The following is a 19,006-nucleotide window of genomic DNA, read 5'->3' as shown; positions in this document are numbered from 1 at the left end:
TTGACATTGCGCGGCTTCTGTTTGAGTACATCGTGATCAACGGGTTCGACGCCAAGCGATTGTGCGGGTGGTCCATCCATAATTATGTTGATCCAGAGTATCTGCATTGCATTCAAGGGATTTGCGATGCCCATGAGAGTAGCGAGCGCGATCAATGAGAGAGCGGCAATCGAGGTACTCAGCTGGAAACGTACGAAGTTGCGAATGTTGTAGAAGATCGCTTTGCCCTCCTCGATGGCAGCGCTGAGTTGGGAAAAGATAAAGGGAAAGAATTAATAACAAATCGGAGATATGGGGCTTCAGAGTGTAATGGGAAGAGTGGATAAAATCATGCAATGGAGAACTAGGAATGGAACACAATAATTTCAATTCCAGATAATTAGTTAAACTAATGACTCATTTTTTTAGATATGATGCATAAATAAATCCCGGGATATCTCTTTCTCTCTCTACAAGTTTCTTACGAGTACATCATACAACTCATAAAAGTCTACTCACATGATGGTGTGAAAATCATCGTTAACTAGTATCATATCAGCAGCCTCCTTGCAAACATCCGTGCCATTTTTACCCATAGCAATGCCGATATCAGCCTTCTTCAATGCCACGCCATCGTTGACACCATCGCCCGTCATGCCGACAATATTTCCAGTGCGTTGTAGTGATTTGACGATCGCAAGCTTATGACGCGGTGTGACACGGTAGAAAACACTCACATTATTGGCGACCTTATCCAGTTGGTGTTCATTCAGTTGGTCCATTTCTTGACCGGAGAGCGTTTGCTGATGAATTGTGTCGATTCCAATGAGATTCGCTGAAAAGAAAAGAAATATTCATCAGTTAAACATAGTGAAAAATTATTTTTGAGTTTTTTTCGCGCAAGTGAAGGAATTAAAGGAGGCTATAACGCTATAACTTTCCAACAACCCTAGGGTCCATTAGTTAGAATCGACGGGAATGACAATTTTTCTACAATTTTATCAAATTATACATCGTCACTGGACATGAATAAAGGCGCGCTAGAGCTTTGACGGCGAAACAAGACGCGTACAAATTTTTTTACGAAAAAAGCGCTTAATAAATACTTCGGCGAAGTAAGACCCGTAAACATAGATTTATACCTGGCCAACGACTGAGACTTCAGCATCATTCCTCAAAAACTCTTTGGAGAATTGTCATACTGTTACAACCGCACACATAGTTGACAGCGAAAATAAGTTTACGCGGCTTTCTTCGCCCGCAAAAATTTTTACGCGGCTTTCTCGCCGTGAACTATGTTAAGAGTCTTTCTTCGCTGAAGTTTTTATGCGTATTTTTTGCGATCAACATTTTAGCTCGCGCTTTTAGTCGTGTCTAGTGACGATATGCTCTAGATTGTTCTCCAGGAGGGCTCAAAAGCTGTAGTTTATCTCTCAAAGAGTCCATTCTACCTATACTTGCCGTGTCCTGTCAGATAAACAGAACCTTCGCACCCCATCCAGCACAGAATAAGAACACACTTAGGCCATATATTTAAAAAATTAGCATCTATAAGATTTTTTAGTGAACTTTTGGCAGCAAATTTGGTTTCCTTGGTCTACAACAAAAGTCCATAAAACAAAAAAACTTAATTTCTTGTTGGAGTTAGCCAGCAAAGTATTCATTTTTTCGAAAGTAAATTTTTCTACGATATTTTTTTGGCGGTTGAATATAATGATTATATAATGAAACAATTTTTCTCTTACAGGCCATTTTGTCAGCTTTCGAACCGATATTTTTCCATATTTTTATCTTACTCCTATTAAGAGATTTGCGGTTTTGTCCATCGACACTCTAAAATCGTACACTCTGTGCCCCGTGTACGTGATTGTTGGTGCACTCCATATTGCCTAATATCAGTATTCAATATCTATAAGTCTAATTGTGGATTGAGTTAGGTTGGCCTTGTTTACTACCTGAACGGGACGGTTCAAACCGTGAAATTTTTAGCTGCCTCAGTCGGGTGCGGTGCCCTGCTCCGCTTTCTGAAGCTCACGCTCACACAGCAACAGCCATTTCTCTTCTCTTTACCTTCTTACTTCCCTTCACCTTCATTTAAGCATTTTCCATTTATAAATATTTCACAAGTTTTCTTTCTCTGCATTAGCAAGTTTCTTTGAAAAGCGCCGCTCCAACTAAAACTATTTCATTGAGACATTAAAGGCGGCGGACTACATAGTCTTTTTCTTCTTTTTACATTACACTCCCACTCCCACTACGCTTCATGTTTTTAATTTCTGTTTGATTTCTTTTTGTTTACGCTTGAGAAATTTACTCCGACAACGGCATACCTTATCAGTTAATGTTGCTCGTTTCGTTTTTGCTGCTGCGCTTTGTATTATCGCCCGCAGCCAAAACGGGAGTGCAGTGCGTTTATTGTGGGCTTGATTTGCCCGCTCTTGAGCTTGCCACACCGCTAGGAATGTACAAATGCGCCGCATAGAGTTGTCTGCATTTGTGTGACTGCCTGCGGGTGGTTTGCCACTTGATTACTGCCACACACCATTGCATTGCAGCTCATTTTGTTGAAAGGGCGTTGTTTTTCATTTGGAATTTACAATTGCCATTTTTGTGCGTTTTTCCTGCTTTCTATGCTTTCTCTGCTTGCTTTGTGCACGACTTCCATTGCCATTTCCGGCGTTTTTCAATATTATCGACAACGTGTCCGCGCACTTTTTACTGTCTGCTGTGAAATCAAAGTCACTGTAATGGTGACTATTGGAATTTTAATTTTTACGTGTTGCAACGTTACTACGGTAGTGGTAGAAGACGTGGAGCAGCAAGTATGACGAGTGCTGTTTGCAACTACATACATACTTACAACGACTTTTCTCGCACTTTAAGTGAAGTGAAATAATTCAGGCTTTTGTCAAATCCTACACGTACAAAGTAGAGTATATTTCCTAAATAGAATTTTACAAAATGCAACGTGAAGTTTCCTACTCAGCTCTGCTTGCGATTTTTCTCTCCAGCACGCTGGCTTAAATTCCTATGCTTGTCAGGTATGATTTAAGCTTCTAGCTCACTAGATACGGTTGTCCGACCCAATACCTTGCCCTTCCTAGCTGCAACTTTCATACTTACACTCGTTCATCATGCTGGGTTGGGTGTCCTGCTGTTTTTCTCAAAACTGTTACAAAACGAAAATGCATGGGTTCACGCCGCACACAAGCAAGCACACTCGCATAGACATCAGCTCACATGAACACTCACACATAAGCGCATGCACTTGCTTGCAGCTGGCGCTATTATTGCATTGCATTCGAAGGGTCCTTCTGCCTGCTACTTGTCTATTGCTCCGGAAGTGTAATCGCATTTCCTGTTATTGTCTACCATGCTGTCGAGTTGCATTAATTGTCTCTCACTCTTTCTATGCAGTGCTGAGCTCGCTCGCCTGCTTGCTTGCTGGCGCAGCAGGTGGTGTTGGTAATACAATAATTTTAAATGTTCACACATTTTATTGTTGAAACATTCTCTCAAAGGCTAATAAAAGTATTTGTTTTGGAGCGTTTGTATAGGTGCAAGTTTGTTTTAAAGTTTTCGGGACAGTGGCTTAAATGATATTATTTGTGGATAAACAATATGAAGAGATGCTGAGTATACCACATTGAATTTTGTTACTCAATTCTATGATGCACCGACAAATGTATGGTAACTTATAACTCGGATTCAGCCAAGCTGCTACAGGCTACTGCTCAGAGAAAAATGTTTCTCTAAAATTTTTTTAACTTTTAACAAGTTTAACTTTTAAACTCGTCCAGATCTTTCTTCACTTCATACATTAAAATTTTTGGAAATAGTCAGTCCGACTGCTTATGGATTACAGGCTGATGTTGTTGTTCTTGTAACAGCATAAATTTCCCTAACCAGTTCTTGAGGAAAAACTGATTCCAGAGACAGTCCTTGTCCAGATATAGATCTGGGTTGTTCTGGTTAGGTAGACTACGGCTACACGCTGATCTTTCGTGAAGATATAGGACAGCTCAAAGAGCTTATTGTTCTGGGGTATTCACTAACCTTAACGCGCAAGAGTTTATGTGTTTGCTATAGAATTTTTCTATCGAATCACTTCAGAAGTCATATTGCCCCAACCTTATCTTTATTTATCATTAGTCTAACGAATTCAAAGTAATAAAAAGCAATTGCCAAGTACTCTCTCTCTCTCTCTCACTCTCTCTCAGATAAGTCTCGTGTCCACGGTTGCCACTTGTTAAAAAAAAATAACCAACCAATTTGAAAAAAAACAAATTTGTTGGTTTTGTTCCGAAAAATCTCATCATGTTATTTTAAAACAATAATTTTAAAATATATGTTCACACTGAGTGTTTAAGAACATGTATTTATACGTATTCGCCAGTAGCTGGGTGTGCAGAGATGCGTGCTACTATTTGTTAGCTTTCAGGCCGTTTCCAGATTCGAATGCCGTCAAAAGCAACACATTAAAATTGTATACATATGTGTATAAATGTATTTATTAAAATTGAAATAATTCCTGAATCTTAAAATTGTGAAAAAGCTTCTGTGAAGTTAGGAATGAAATCGTTTTCAACGAAAAATTGAATTAAGACAAATTTCAGGAAGGCGTATCCGTTTGACAACTATTTTCGAGAATTCATCCAAAAAATTACCGAAAAAGGAATCGGAAAACGAATGAAACATCAGGGTTTTATACAAATGGTTTGCATTTTCGAATACATTTCCGGATATTTTGCTGGCTGGGATGTTGCATTGAAAACAAGAATTTTAAAAATTAATTTATTCATTTCTGACACTCAGTTTGCAATAAATGCTAATTTCTAATTTAAAAAAAAAAACAAATCAAAGAAAAAACTACCAAATAACAAAATTCGAAAAATAAAATAAAAAAAACCAAGTTTGGTTAGAAACAACCAACTGTGGCAACCGTGCTCGTGCCAGAACAGCAAACGCCTGGTTAATACTAACTACAGGTTCGACATTGTTATCGGCTCACTGTTATATGTCGACATGCAGTTAGTGTTAGCAACCAACCCTAAATATCGCTATAAGTAAGCAGTGCCCTTCCTAATGGTATCACAAAAGACTGATACTTAAGGTCCTAGTCTAGCTTTAAGACTAATTCCAAACTTACAGGAATATTCTACTCAATTCAAAGTATAAACCTCAGCTTGGACATCCTCTCTGATTTAACGTTTTTCCCTCTCGCAGCCATACCGTTCGTAAAAACAAAAAATGCCGCAATAAGTCGAATCGGACAGAATAGGTCGATTTTATCTATACACCTTTATTTTAAGTACATCAGCAAAAGTAATTCGAACCAGAGCCTAGAAATCTTGAACTTTTCTTCCAAAAACTGACTTAAAATTTAATTCAAAGGGTAAAAACTCAACACATATACATACATATATGAATAATTAAGTAAAGAAAATCGATCTGACAAGATCTTCTCATGTACTCCCGATTGTTATACCCGAGTGCTTAGAGGCGCATACAACCCCTCGGTATGTCTCAAGAAGAGAGAAAATTCTGTAGAATTTAAAAACAATAAAGTTTTTTTGGTTTACAATATTCTTAAGTTAATAAAGTTTGCAGGACGAAATTCGATGATGAGGTCGTGCGTATATTAGTCCCCAAAACAATAATTAAAAAAAATAATAATAATATTGCAAATTTGCAAGGACATTTAAGCACAAAACTTGTAAAAGACATTTTCCATATCTTATATACGTCCTTATGCACCAAAAAATTTATCCTGTTATAATTCTACAGAATTTTTTTTTATGATACCCTTGTTGTTATCATACATTGCACCGAATTTTTTAAATATTTTTTTTTAAATAATCCTATTTTTTAAATTTGAAAGTCCTTTAAAAAACCTCACGTCAGAGATAAAAACTAAGTACGCAGTTTTACTATAATTTACATATAGTTTCGCGAATATATTAATTTTTTTTGTGTGTAAAATTTACTATCGCGCGGTGTTAGATATTAACAGCATTTCTTTTTCTTATTATTCAAATCCATTTTTTTTCGTAGATAGGCTACTCTCGCTCTTATGGCCTCAACAATGGACAAAGCACATACATACATATGTATGTATGAATGGATATTTTTCAACAACCTTTTCGGACAAGGCACTTGCAACGTCTACTGATTAAAACACGAGTTACTTAAAAAAGTTCAAGTACCTTCGTATCTTTGACTTTAATTTGAATTGTCAAAAGTATGACTCAATTATTATGTTTATGACTTACATACAACAGTAATCAGATAACAGATATATATACTTTTTTATAAAAATAAGTAGTACTTACTCGTACATATGTATGTATGAATACATACATATATAAAGGCCTTTCTAGCCGAGAGTGAATAGCCGCAGATATTCAATAATCACTTGTACGTGCTTTGTGAATACACTCAAGTGAAAATATAAGATCGTTAAGCGCATTAAAACACAAAGTGTCTACACTGCATTGCTGTAGGTATAATTAAAATCAAACAGGCACACGAATTAAGGGAATGGAATTAAATTAAATTAAATTAAATTTTCACGCACAATTAACTCCAATTGCGAAAATTATTGCAATAATACGATAATAGAGGTACATATATAGATACATACATATGTATGTGCATATTTACTTGCACTCACATACTTTGAGTGGATGAGTTCATCAATAAACTGCATGACAACAATTTGATATTCGCATAAATCAGCAAAATTCGATGGTCACTGCCGAATAATCAACTGGCTGCAAAGGGTGTCCATCAAAGACCCAATGGCATTTGGTACAGTCAAAGTACATAAATTAACTCTTTGCGTGTTCATTTTGCTGTTGTTTAATGATTTTAATTGTTTCCGTTGCAAAATCATCAACTTTATTTATGCAGCAATGATATTTTACTTAGCAATTGAAATTGCAATTGCAACAGCAAGTAAGTAAATTATGCAACAATTGGCTGGGTGCCTGGCTAGCTGCCTGGTGGCAGTTGTTGGTGGTGGTGGTTGTTGGGTTGCTGGTGGTGGTTGTTGGGTGCTTTTTGTGCCAAAACGCAACATCATTTATTAACTACTGCAGCTATTGCAGCTGTATTGTGTATGGCAACGAAAATTTTAGAGGACAGCAAACAGCAGAATGCCATGGACAGCCGTGACTACAAAGTTTTCTGGAAAATGGGTGAATAATGCAATGCAATGAATTTTCAATGACAATTACTTTTGATAGAAAATGAGCATGAAAATCATAAATTCATATTTTCCTGCTTGTTAGTATGCGGTTGTCAAAGCGATTAACGAGCCGGCGATAAGCAGAATTTCGCAATGAAATATTAGCAGAAGATAATTGACACTCTGTCTATGCAGGTACATACATACATATACATATGTAATAAAAAAAAAAAATATAAATAAATAAATAACAATTAAAAATGCATAAAAAAAAATTTAATAACAAACAGTGTCTGTCCTTCGAACCCATATTGGCAAATCGTGACTAGACAGCTTATAGCACAGACAGAGGACAACGTTAATCCGAAAAGACGCGCAGTTGATCTGATCAAAATTATACCCTGACAAACTGGGTTCGAATCTTCTAACATTTTTTTTGTATGCTTTAACTATAACTTTTATTTTTTTCTTTATGAAATTATAGATGTTGGTTTTTTAATGAGATTAAATTTTAAAAATTAAATTAACTCAAAGAAATTATTTGAAGTAACATAAAAATAAAAATTTAATGCAATATTAAAAATAAATATACTTGTAAATATGAATAAAAAGCGATTTTTAAGTATTCCTCTGAGTGGAGACCGAATCTGGGTTCTACTTAGTTGTGCTACGCAGTTCTCTCCAATCGGCTACCGCAGAAACCGTAGAATATAGAGAACATGTAGAACTAGCCTGGACATCCAACTGGTCGTCGGTAATACAGTCATCATAACATAGCCCTAATTGAAATAAGTTCAAGTTAAATTTCAATTGGATTCCTATCTGAATAAGAGCCGTTTTCTCGACTGCCTGCTAAAAATGGACGCCCCAGCTGGAAATTTTATATATATCTACTAAATTGAGATCGTTTTGGGAAAGAACTAAATTATGCAATAGCACAAAAAAAAAACCTTGTAAAGAAAATTTATTCTGGACTATGCCGAATTTCCACTATGCAACTAACGCCAAATACCAACAAAAAATTATGCCCGCATTCAACTAGACCTTAAATGACTGAACAGTTGAACTTTATGCCGAATTTTCACTACCCAGGCACTTAAATCCAAAAACTGTGTTTTTACTAAAGTTATATGTATGTATGCATTTCTAAATATTCGTGTCACTACTTTAAAAATAATTGTCACTAAATCTGTTTCCACATAACTAAAAATATAGTTTTTATTTTTCCAATGTCTAATGGAAACTAGGCATTACAAATAATTTTTACTATTTTAAAAATGTTATGTCCCACTTGTAACTGGTTTCACGAAAGCAATTTAAGAATGATGATGGTTTTGGCGACCTTTTCACTGCTTAATTTATGGACTAACAAATTAAGAAAGCAATTTAAGTGAAAAATGATTTTTGCTATTCGAATTTAATATGAAAACTGACGCAAAGAAAAGTCATTTTTTATTTAAATTGCTGGTAAACCGGCTGTTAATCATCGAAATTTTTACTATTTCAGTGCCTACAATTAGGCCGAATTTTTTGTATGTGCCGAGTTTTTAAATGGTTTGTCGAGCAGACAAAATTTTTAATGACAATTTTGGGTTTTGAAAAATACCACTGTCATGGGGCCAAATGCATAAAACCTAAACAAATATTTTGTGTTAAAATTTCAGAGCTTTTACTCGATTTGTTCAAATACATTTAAGTGAAAGGTATGAAATTTTAAGTAAAAGCATTTGTTTAGTTTTTATGCATACGGTTCAAGATGTTCACCAAAATTGTATTCCGTCTTTTTCCAAATGGCATTTTTTAAATCGTATACTTTTTTGTCATTTCCATGCCGCATTAATGACTTTTGTGTTTAAGGTAATGATACCGGTTTTACAATGTCCAACTTTTTTATTAAAACCATCACTTGGTGCACAGTGTAAAACCGGAATTGGACATTAACAGACAAAAAAAACTGTGCCATTAAAAATGCCGTGATGTTTTCTTATGAAGCACATAGTATATCGCACGTTTAATAATATACCGAAGTATTTCAAAATTTCAATTTATACAGTTGGTATACAAAAAATCTGCCTTTGCCATATTTGGGAAGTTTGGTTATCCTGTAAGCTGAACATATTCTACTCATAAAACTTGTCTATATCCATTCGAAAATGTTTCATTAAAATTTTAACCATTTATAGCCAGTGAAATTGATTTTTATTTTTTTTTTTTTTTTTGTATTTATTGTGACAACTGACAGAAGGGAAAAAATCATTTTTTACTTAAATTGCTGGTGAAACCGGCAGTTATTGCCCTATGGAAATATTAGAAATCATACATACGCATTCCCTGAAGCTTTCATATGAAACACACAGTACCTAATTTCCTTTCCTCTGAATTGGTGATTCTTTCAAAAAAAAAATTCAATACCAAAGCAAATATGTAAACACTCTATTAGCACTCAGTGAGTGGAAATTAATACTTTAACAACGAATTTCAATTTCAATTATGAAAGCATAAACGCACTGAACAATTCATGGATACTTAATAATCCTTTCACTGCAACTCTACTCTTTAGATATTTTCCACTCAATAAATTTCATAGTAGATTTTCGATAACAGTTAGTGCGAAAGTAAATAACAAAAACCGAAACGAAAAAAAACAAAAACGCTGGGCAAACAAGCGAAATATCTTATTCAAATACAATCGTCATTGTCCTTGCGCGCAAAAGTGCCGAAAGGCACAAGGACATTTGCATTAATTCGCGCGTATAAACAATGAGCATCCGAGTGAGAGCCTTGCATGCAACGGACGGAAGTGTGACAGTTGCGCGGGCGGAGTACGGAAGAAAGGTAGAAGCTCTACAGCGAAGTAAAACAAAGGAGGAAGGCAGCAGCAGAAGCAACGGCAACGGCAACAGCAACAGCAGAAAATGAACTAATGATAATTATCATAGTCATTATGTAGGAGACACTCACAGAATAACAAGTCGAGGGGCAAGAAGACGAAGAAGGGTAAGAAGAAGAATAGCGCGCGTAGTAATAACTTTTCTTCACTTCGCATGGCGCTGCAAAAAATTATTAAAAAGCAAACAATAGTTAAAATGAAAATAACAACTGACTTGCGAAAGCACGAAGGACGAAAAAATTATGAGCTACTGTGGGAAAGAGGGAGTAACGTTGAAAAGCGTGAAAATTCGCAAACAAAAACTGACTAACAAACAATGCGCGCAGATCTAACTGCAACTGAAGAGGCGAATGACAAAAGTGAGCACTTGAAAAAGTGAGGAAATGAACGAAGAAGTTAAAAACGCAGCGAGCGAGCAGATGGCGTGGAAGGAGAAAAAGCTCATTACCCAGCGATGAGCGCATGGAATCCAGAAATGAATTAATAAGTTTGATTGAAAATGTGAGCAAAGGCAATGTAAGAAAAAAGAAGTCTGAAGCAAAGAAAGAAACTCATTTGGGGGTAGTGAAAAGAAACACTGACACACATTTCTCGCCCTAGCACTTTAAAGGAACGATTTCGGTTTCACACATATGCATTAAAAACGAATCAATTTAATCAGCTAATAATTCAAAACTACTGCTAGCGATTTTAGTTTAGCACAAATTTCCAGAACTATCATCCAGCTGAGTGGCAACACTTAACAGGCATACATATTTACATCTAGAGTGTCTTTGTACAGTTGCATCCTACTTGTAGGATATGCGCGCTATCCAGCACAGCAAAACTTTGACGCAACAACAACACAGCTAAATAAGCAAACTAACAAAGTCGCAAAATAAATAAACAAACAAACGTGTTGAAAAATTCGTGTGTATGTATGTATGAATTTATGTGTCGCAAGCAGTAAATAGGAGCTCGAAGAACTCGAGCGACACAGCAATCAGTTGCCGACGTTATAGTGCAGTGTAAAAAAAAATATCCAGGCGATGTACAGGAAGAATATTGGCGTACAAACTTTTACTTCGTTTTGTTTTGCGTGAAATACTGGTAACAATACCCATAGGTGCGGTGCTTGAGACATAGTGCACTGTGAGAAAATATTGGAGTGACCAAATGCGTGGGAAAATTTTAAATATTTTAGGTCAACTAGTGATAGCCACGATAGCTTACGTATACTTAGTCTTTAAACTAGGGGGTTTAGAAAAATTTTCCCGACTCAGTCTCAGAAGAAAGAATCGCGGTCATAGTTAAGTGAACAATTCTCTTCATGAGGACATCGGGCACTATCGTGGTATCAAGAGATATTTTTCAGGCAGAATATACATTGCATTCCAATGCTCGCGAAAAGACATACAAATAGGCAAAAAATAGGAAGAAGATCCAGTTATTTTCACCTTAATATTCTCCTCACTAAACTGGCTCTTTAATAATTTTGGAAAATCTGTCCAGATATAGAAGAAAATTTGAGGGACTTGACAAAACCAGAATGTGGTTTGAACGCACTCATGGGTACTCCTTCGGAATCGGCACTACGAAAACTGGTTCTTCCTTATTTTTATCGCACCATATGATTTACAAATACAAATTGTAATCTAATTCTGCTTAAGGCCTCAATAAACTTTGTTTATAAGGTCTCGAATTCCCCTTACAGTTCCTACAAAAGTAGTCTCAATGAGCAATCCGCATATTATCTATTCGTTTTGATTTGACTTGTGTATTTCTAGACAGCCCATCGTTCCATCTTTCGCAGCATTTCTCTCTCTCTCTCGAGAACTCCAAGTGCCGCCTCATCAGATGTTTTTATTGTCCGTGCTTCGGCGCCTTTCACCAGCACGAGCATTATGAGTGACTTTTAGAGACGGGTATGCTCTAGCCTGCACCGGCTCTTCAGTTATCCAGCCCATAGCAGAGTGCTCGCTCGTTACACTGAAACACTGAAGATTTTTTGCATGTTTCCCTTCATTGATCTTTAGAGCTCTACCCAAGGTTAACGAGCTCTAGAGTGGGTAGAATTTAAAAGAGCACTACGCCATATTTTATGGAAGACTTTTTAAATGATTGACTCATACTTTGAACAAGAGAAAATTTTTAGGAAAAGCAAGTTTTCTAGTGCAAACATTACATTGGCCATTTTACAGTAGGTGCCGTGGCCTTCCTAAGTAGCCTCTCCAATGTTTGGTGACCGAATTCGAGACGAACGATTCAATAAACAATCAGTCTACCATCCGTCCGTAAAAGTATACAGAAGAATCCTAGTCAATCAATTACCCCACGGTGAGTACTATAGAACAATGATAATTTATTGGTTTTGAGCTAAATTGAGCTATTTGGATGTGAACGAAATGTGATTATATCAGGAAGCCGAAACATCTGTATGAACAATTTGAGGCTATGATTATCACTCACAGAGGTTACGTAAACATACCGAAAATATACGTGTGATTTGATGGTGCAACACTTTTTTTGAAGTTGCAGGGCCATACCAATGATACTCAGTCGTAAGAATCAAAGAATCCATGTGCACTAGCACACTAGTATAAAAATAAAAGAAAAATCTAACGAAAATCTTTCACTGTTTTTTTTTTCTAAACTCTTTCTGAATTAGTGAGTCGACTTAATTATCATCTAACGTCAGGCCAGATCCGATGGTTTTAGGGTGGTAGGGGAAAGGGTGTTGATTGAGCTGAAGTATTTACTAACACGTTAAATTTCATACAAAATAGATTTTATATATATATTATATGTATATTAAAAGGCAAACTGCGTTTCCTCTTTCTCCTACGTGTTTCGGCGTACTTCACGTCTCATCCATTAAACTGGTGGGCGAAGGTCGTGCCTGTGTCTGATCTTAGACCACATATTAGCAGGCATGTTGTAATTTTGGTTAACTTAAAACCCGGTTTTCGGAAGAGCGCAAATAATGGAACATCGACGACATAATAAATTTACACGCACTTGTAATTTCAAGTGTCACTATTCAAGTGTTTCTATGTTGACTTAAATTGTTCTCCTTGGCAGCTCCTTCCTCTACTATGTCTGCAAATTCAATTCTATTTATTTACAACTGAAGTTTGTGTATTCTGAATGTTATTTATACTACCTGTTTACCGCCCACAAATATTTACGCAACCTATCACAAGGAACTACTACAACTAGGAACTACTGCATCTATTTACTATGTATGTATACACAACAGCACAAACAGCACAAAAAAGTAATCAAAATATATGTATGTATGTTTATTTATACGTTCGCGCAGAGGAAGAGCGGTAAAGATAAGAGACCAAAAAGCGCAAAACAGGCAGCAATTAAAACTCAGAGCGACTCAGAACGAAATCAATGGCCACGAACAAGTGAACGAAGACGTGTTAATCACATGACAAAACAATACACAAGACAATAGACACCGAAGACATGAAGAGATCGGTGCTAAGGATGTAGACAAATTGCGAAGGGAGCTGCAAACTTGCACTAACCAAAACGCAAACAAAGGTGGTTGAGTACATATTCGAGGGAAATAGAGTGGCAAATTGCAAGCGCACAGTGGGATTATGCAATAGCAAATAAACAAAAATTGTAGTAGTGAAATCAGCAATGCAAGAAAGGAAGCTGCCTGGTGGACACACAATCGTAGAATGCCAATTCTTGGCAAGGACAAACAGAGAAGAATTGCACGGTATGATTGCTTTGCGACACTAATACAATGACCCCGATTTGGGTCGGTCGGCACAACGGGGTTATATTGCATGCAACATATATGTATATGTATGTATAAGTGTGCTGCTGTGTGCAAGCGTACGTGTTGGGGTGTGGTGTTGTAGAGGGTCAATATAGTTTATGGACTTAACTATTATGCCACTGGGGGAAGAAAATATGTACTTTCAATTGGTTTTAATGGGAACAGCAAGCAAATAATTTCACAATCAGTTCACGAATTTGGCAAGTGGGAATTGAATGCTAAGCGTAAAAATAGCTAGTGCTGAAAAGTTTAGTTTACAGGTGGAATTTATCGCAATGGCCGCAGGTTGGCGAGTGAGATTTGGTTGCCCCAGCTATTTAGTTGTGAGTGGTCTTTTGTTTTTCTACTTCATAGAAACAGAAAACAAATAAGGAGGAAGTTGGACACAGAATGGTTTTACTTAAATGCATTCTAAATTTAAAATTAAGTAAAGGCACTTCCTAATATGGGATATGATGGGAACCTCTACTGCAAATTAAAATGCATTCCCTATCTTGCTTCACTGAAATACTTAGATTCGTTGGATTTAATATTGTATGAATTTATGCTATTAGAAAGTTTAAAAAACAAAACTAATAAATGAGAAAAAAATTGTTAGAAAATTTATAAAGCAAAACTGATGAATGAAGAAAAGATTAAATGTAAATATGTGTCATTATTTCTGACTCCGGCCACACGCCTCGGCCTGGAAAAGCACAATTGTTATAAATTGTCTTTAGCACTGCATAGTAAAAGATAGGTTGTCGTGTTGGAATCATACATATGTTATGCACTCAGTAAAAAGCATTTCCTTAAATCAAGAAAACTGTATCCTTATTTTCGAGTTACTGTTTGTTCCTTAATATAACGAAAAATTTACTCAATTTCAGAAATTTTGCCTTAATTTAAAAATAGGGCGTCATTAATTTCCTCAACATAAGTAATCTAATATATAAAAATCTCGTGTCACGGTGTTAGTGGTCGAACTCCTCCGAAACGGCTGGACCGATCTTTATGAAATTTTTTGTGTATATTTGGTAGGTATGAGAATCGGATGTAAAGTATATTTCATACCGCTAGGTGCAGGGGGCGTGGCACCTCCCATACAAACCGAATATTTCATACTGCATATCTCTGGAAGTGTTCATGGTAGAGTACTCTAACTTGGTATGGAGATATATCAAACCAATCGGATACTCATGGAGAAAAATTGTGGTTATTGGCAAAGGGGGCGTGGCACCTCCCCTTCAAACCAATTTTTTCATACTGCATATCTCTGGAAGTGTTCATGGTAGAGTACTCTAACTTGGCATGGAGATATATCAAACCAATCGCATACTCATACAGAAAAATTGTGGTTATTGGAAGAGGGGGCGTGGCACCTCCCATACAAACCGATTTTTTATACTGCATATCTCGGGAAGTATTCAAGGTAGAGTACTCTAACTTGGTATGCAGATATATCAAACCAATGGCATACTCATGGAGAAAAATTGTGGTTATTGGAAAAGGGGGCGTGGCACCTCCCATAGAAACCGAATTTTTCATACTGCATATCTCTGGAAGTGTTCATGGTAGAGTACTCTAACTTGGTATGCAGATATATCAAACCAATCGCATGCTCATGAAAAAAAATTGTGGTTATTGGAAAAGGAGGCGTGGCACTTTCCATAAAACCGAATTTTTCATGCTGCATATCTCTGAAAGTGTTCATGGTAGAGTACTCGAACATGGTATGGAGATATATGAAATCAATCGCATACTCATGGAGAAAAATTCGGACTATTTGAAATGGGGGCGTGGCACTTCCCATACAAACAGAATTTTTCATAATAAGTACCTCTAGAAATGTTCATGGTAGAGTACTGGAACTTTATATGGGCATGGCACCTCCCATACAAGTCGAATTTTTCTTATTGCATATCTCTATAATTGTTCTTGGTAGAGTACTGGAACTTGGTGTGGTGATATATGAAATTAATCGCATAGTCATGTAGAAAATATGGAGCTATTGGAAAAGGGGTCGTGGCACCTACCATACAAGCCGAATTTCATACTGCATATCTCTGGAAGTTTTCGTGGTACAGTACTGGAACACTTCGTGTGGAGATATATGAAATTAATCACATGCTCATTGAGAAAAAACGGCTCTTTAAAAAGGGGGCGTGGAAAAGTAATCCGCCAGTTGGCGCTGGAGTTGAGTTAGTACTAAAAATTTTTTTATGATCCGATTTGGCGAACATTCAAAACATGTATTAGAAACGGTGCTGAGGTCGAGTTACTACTAAAAATCTAAAAAGTGAAAAAAAGGTGCCGTGAATGTCAGACTAAATCGACCCGTTGCACTATTGAGTATATTGAACTCTCGTGTGTTACGATTGACCCAATGGATGTGATTTGCCAATATTATTATGCGTTAGAGCCTCATTCGAAGAAACCAGTGTTGAGTTGTGCAGTGGTAAATCTCAAATCACCACCTGTCGAAATACCTTAAAAGCCAGTTTCATGAAAGCAATTTAATGAAAATTTATTTACTTAGTTGAATTTAATATAGAACCTGACAGAAAAACATAATTCTTCACTTAAATTACTTTCGCGAAACTGGCTTTTAAGGTATTTCGTCTCACTTTATGTATGTATATTATATTGCTGTTGAACAAGGATACGCATTGATATTGAAATTGCCACTAACTATAAGATAAAGTTCCTAGGGCACATTCACTATAGATCTGGCTCATTGTGCCCACCAGGGATCTTCTCATGGACATAACACTTTCGTTCGGTTATTTAAGGCGGCAAACGACCACCAAACGATAGTCTTAGCCGACGAATGTGCAGTACAAATCGTAAATGTGGATTGTTGGAGAAACTGTTGTACCAAAATGTTTAAATTAAAAATCTAATTTTGGGCGGGACGAAGTTCGCCGGGTCTGCTAGTAATTAATAATAATAATAATAGATTGGCGCTTACACATAAGTTAGTGTTTGGCCGAGCTTCTCCTCCGATTTGTGGCGTGCGCCTTGATGTTGCCACACAAAGCGTAAGTAATAATTTCCTTAAATAATTTTGAATTTTGTCAGTGCTGTTAAAACAAAGTTAATTGCTTTTCTGGCAAATGTCGGCTGTGGCATCCTGTGAAGACTACTGCTTCTGGTTCTGAGATCGCAGGTTCGAATCCGGTTGGAGGTGGTTAGAGTAAGGTAAGTCATTTATTTTAATTTAAATATAAATTACAAATTGTAAAATTTATTCCATATATAGAAAAACCTAAATACTCAAATAACATAAAAAGAAAGGAACAGTCCAGCGCCTTCGTCTTGGCCTGCAGGCTGTATCGGAGATACAGCCGCTAAATTTAAACGTAGAATACGTGGTATGGTTAAGAGCATATCCAAGTAAAAAAACAAAAGCACACACTAAGCAAAAAATATCGATAACAAAGGCGATAATAATATCGGTAGCAAAATCGATAAAAACATCGATAAAGAAATCGATGAAAATATTGATATCAAAATCGAAAAAATATCGAAAGCAAAATCGATAACAAAATCGATAACAATACTGATTACAAAATCGATTACAAAATCTATCAAAATATCGATTACAAAATCGATAACAAAGTCGATAACAAAATCGATTATAAAGTCGATAACAAAATCCATAACAAAATCCATAAAAATATCGATACCAATATCGATAGCAACATCAATAAAAATATCGAATATAAAACCTATAAAAAAATCTATAACAATATCGATAGCAAAATCGATAAAAATATCGGTAACAAAACCGATAAAAGTATCGATGACAAAATCGATAGCAAAATCGATTACACAATCGATAACAAAATCGATAAAAAATATCGATAACAAAATCGATAAAAGTATCGATCATTATATCGGTAAGTTCCGAAAATATCGATAGCAAAACCAATAACAATATCGATAACAAATTCGATGAAAATATCGATAACGAAAGCAATAATAATATCGATAGCTAAATCGTAAACAAAATCAATAAAAATATCGATGACAAAACCGGTAAAAATATCGATTACAAAATCGATTAAAATACCGACAACAAAATCTATAAAAATATCGGTAATAAAATCGATAACAAAATCGATAAAAATATCGATAACAAAATCGATAAATAATCTATCATAAAATCGATTACAGTGTCGATAACAAACTCGACAACAAAGTCAACAAAATATCTATAACAAAATCGAGAAAAAATATCGATAACAAAATCGAAAAAATACCGATCATTATATCGATAAGTTCCGAAAATATCGATAGCAAAATCAATAACATTATCGATAAAAATTTCGATAGCAAAATCGATAAAAACATCGGTAATAAAACCGACAAAGTATCGATTATTATACCGATAAACCCCGAAATATGTACTTACGGACACATACATACTTTTTGTCTCCTTCCCACACTTCCAACATATGCACGTGTTTGCAAAATGGTGACGAGGTGATTTTGTATGGAAAATCATTTATGCCCATATATTTGAATAAAATAAACATATATAGAAGATATCAACCAATACTTCCCATATACCAAACGAAAGGAAAACTCTTGAATTTTTGATTAAAGAAAACAAAAACAAAATCATTCGAGCGGTTTTCGAGCATTTTGGTAATGAAAAAAATTTGCAAATTTTTTCAACAATTTTTTTCCTTAAAATGCTCAATATTTGTTAAATTTATATAAAATTTGTACCCGATAATATTTCTACTGCTCCAAAGAACCTATATCCCGAAAATGAAAGTTATATATGCCAACAATAAGTTGCTAGAGCACTTTAAAGGCTCAAAATTGACCACAAAATAAGGCAATGTTTACCGTTGTGTTTACGACAGAAACCGAATTGGTTATTTACAAAAATGAATCTGTCGACAGGTTTGGAATTTTATCTTTGAAACGCCACACTTTTCTTTGAAATCGCTTTATTAGTTCTCGTGCAATAAGCGTTTTTGTGAAGCTCTAAAAATTACAACTACAACATTTGAACATAGCCCCCATACCTTAAGGTAAGACGTATTCTACGTCAAAAATAAATTAGATACATTTGTTTTTTAAATACAATTTAATAAATTTAAAAAAATAAAAATTTACTGCTCTGCGACTCGAACCTTGCATCTCTGGTCTAGCACTCCAGACCTTTGCTCTG

The 19,006-nt window shown here is 35.7% G+C and overlaps 2 protein-coding genes across 2 annotated transcripts in view; one reads left to right on the top strand and one right to left on the bottom strand.

Moving 5' to 3' along the window:
- LOC118740183 (calcium-transporting ATPase type 2C member 1-like) overlaps window positions 1-387 on the top strand; it is a 61,726-nt gene extending 61,339 nt beyond the window's left edge. The window contains exon 5 of the mRNA XM_036471679.1: window positions 376-387. Coding sequence (XP_036327572.1) covers window positions 376-387 — 12 coding nt within the window. The remainder of the gene's footprint in view (window positions 1-375) is intronic.
- Window positions 388-494: 107 nt separating this feature from the next.
- The window catches only part of LOC118739356 (calcium-transporting ATPase type 2C member 1-like), a 592,847-nt gene continuing 574,335 nt past the window's right edge, over window positions 495-19,006 (bottom strand). Inside the window, exon 3 of the mRNA XM_036470621.1 lies at window positions 495-814. Within this exon, the coding sequence (XP_036326514.1) occupies window positions 495-814 (320 nt within the window). The remainder of the gene's footprint in view (window positions 815-19,006) is intronic.

The sequence above is a fragment of the Rhagoletis pomonella genome, unplaced genomic scaffold (genome assembly GCF_013731165.1).
Source record: "Rhagoletis pomonella isolate Grant_MI unplaced genomic scaffold, Rhpom_1.0 Rhpom_scaffold_00005, whole genome shotgun sequence".
In the NCBI taxonomy this organism is placed as follows: domain Eukaryota; kingdom Metazoa; phylum Arthropoda; class Insecta; order Diptera; family Tephritidae; genus Rhagoletis; species Rhagoletis pomonella.
Note: the sequence above shows the minus strand (reverse complement) of the source record. Positions and strands in the feature narration are given on the sequence as shown.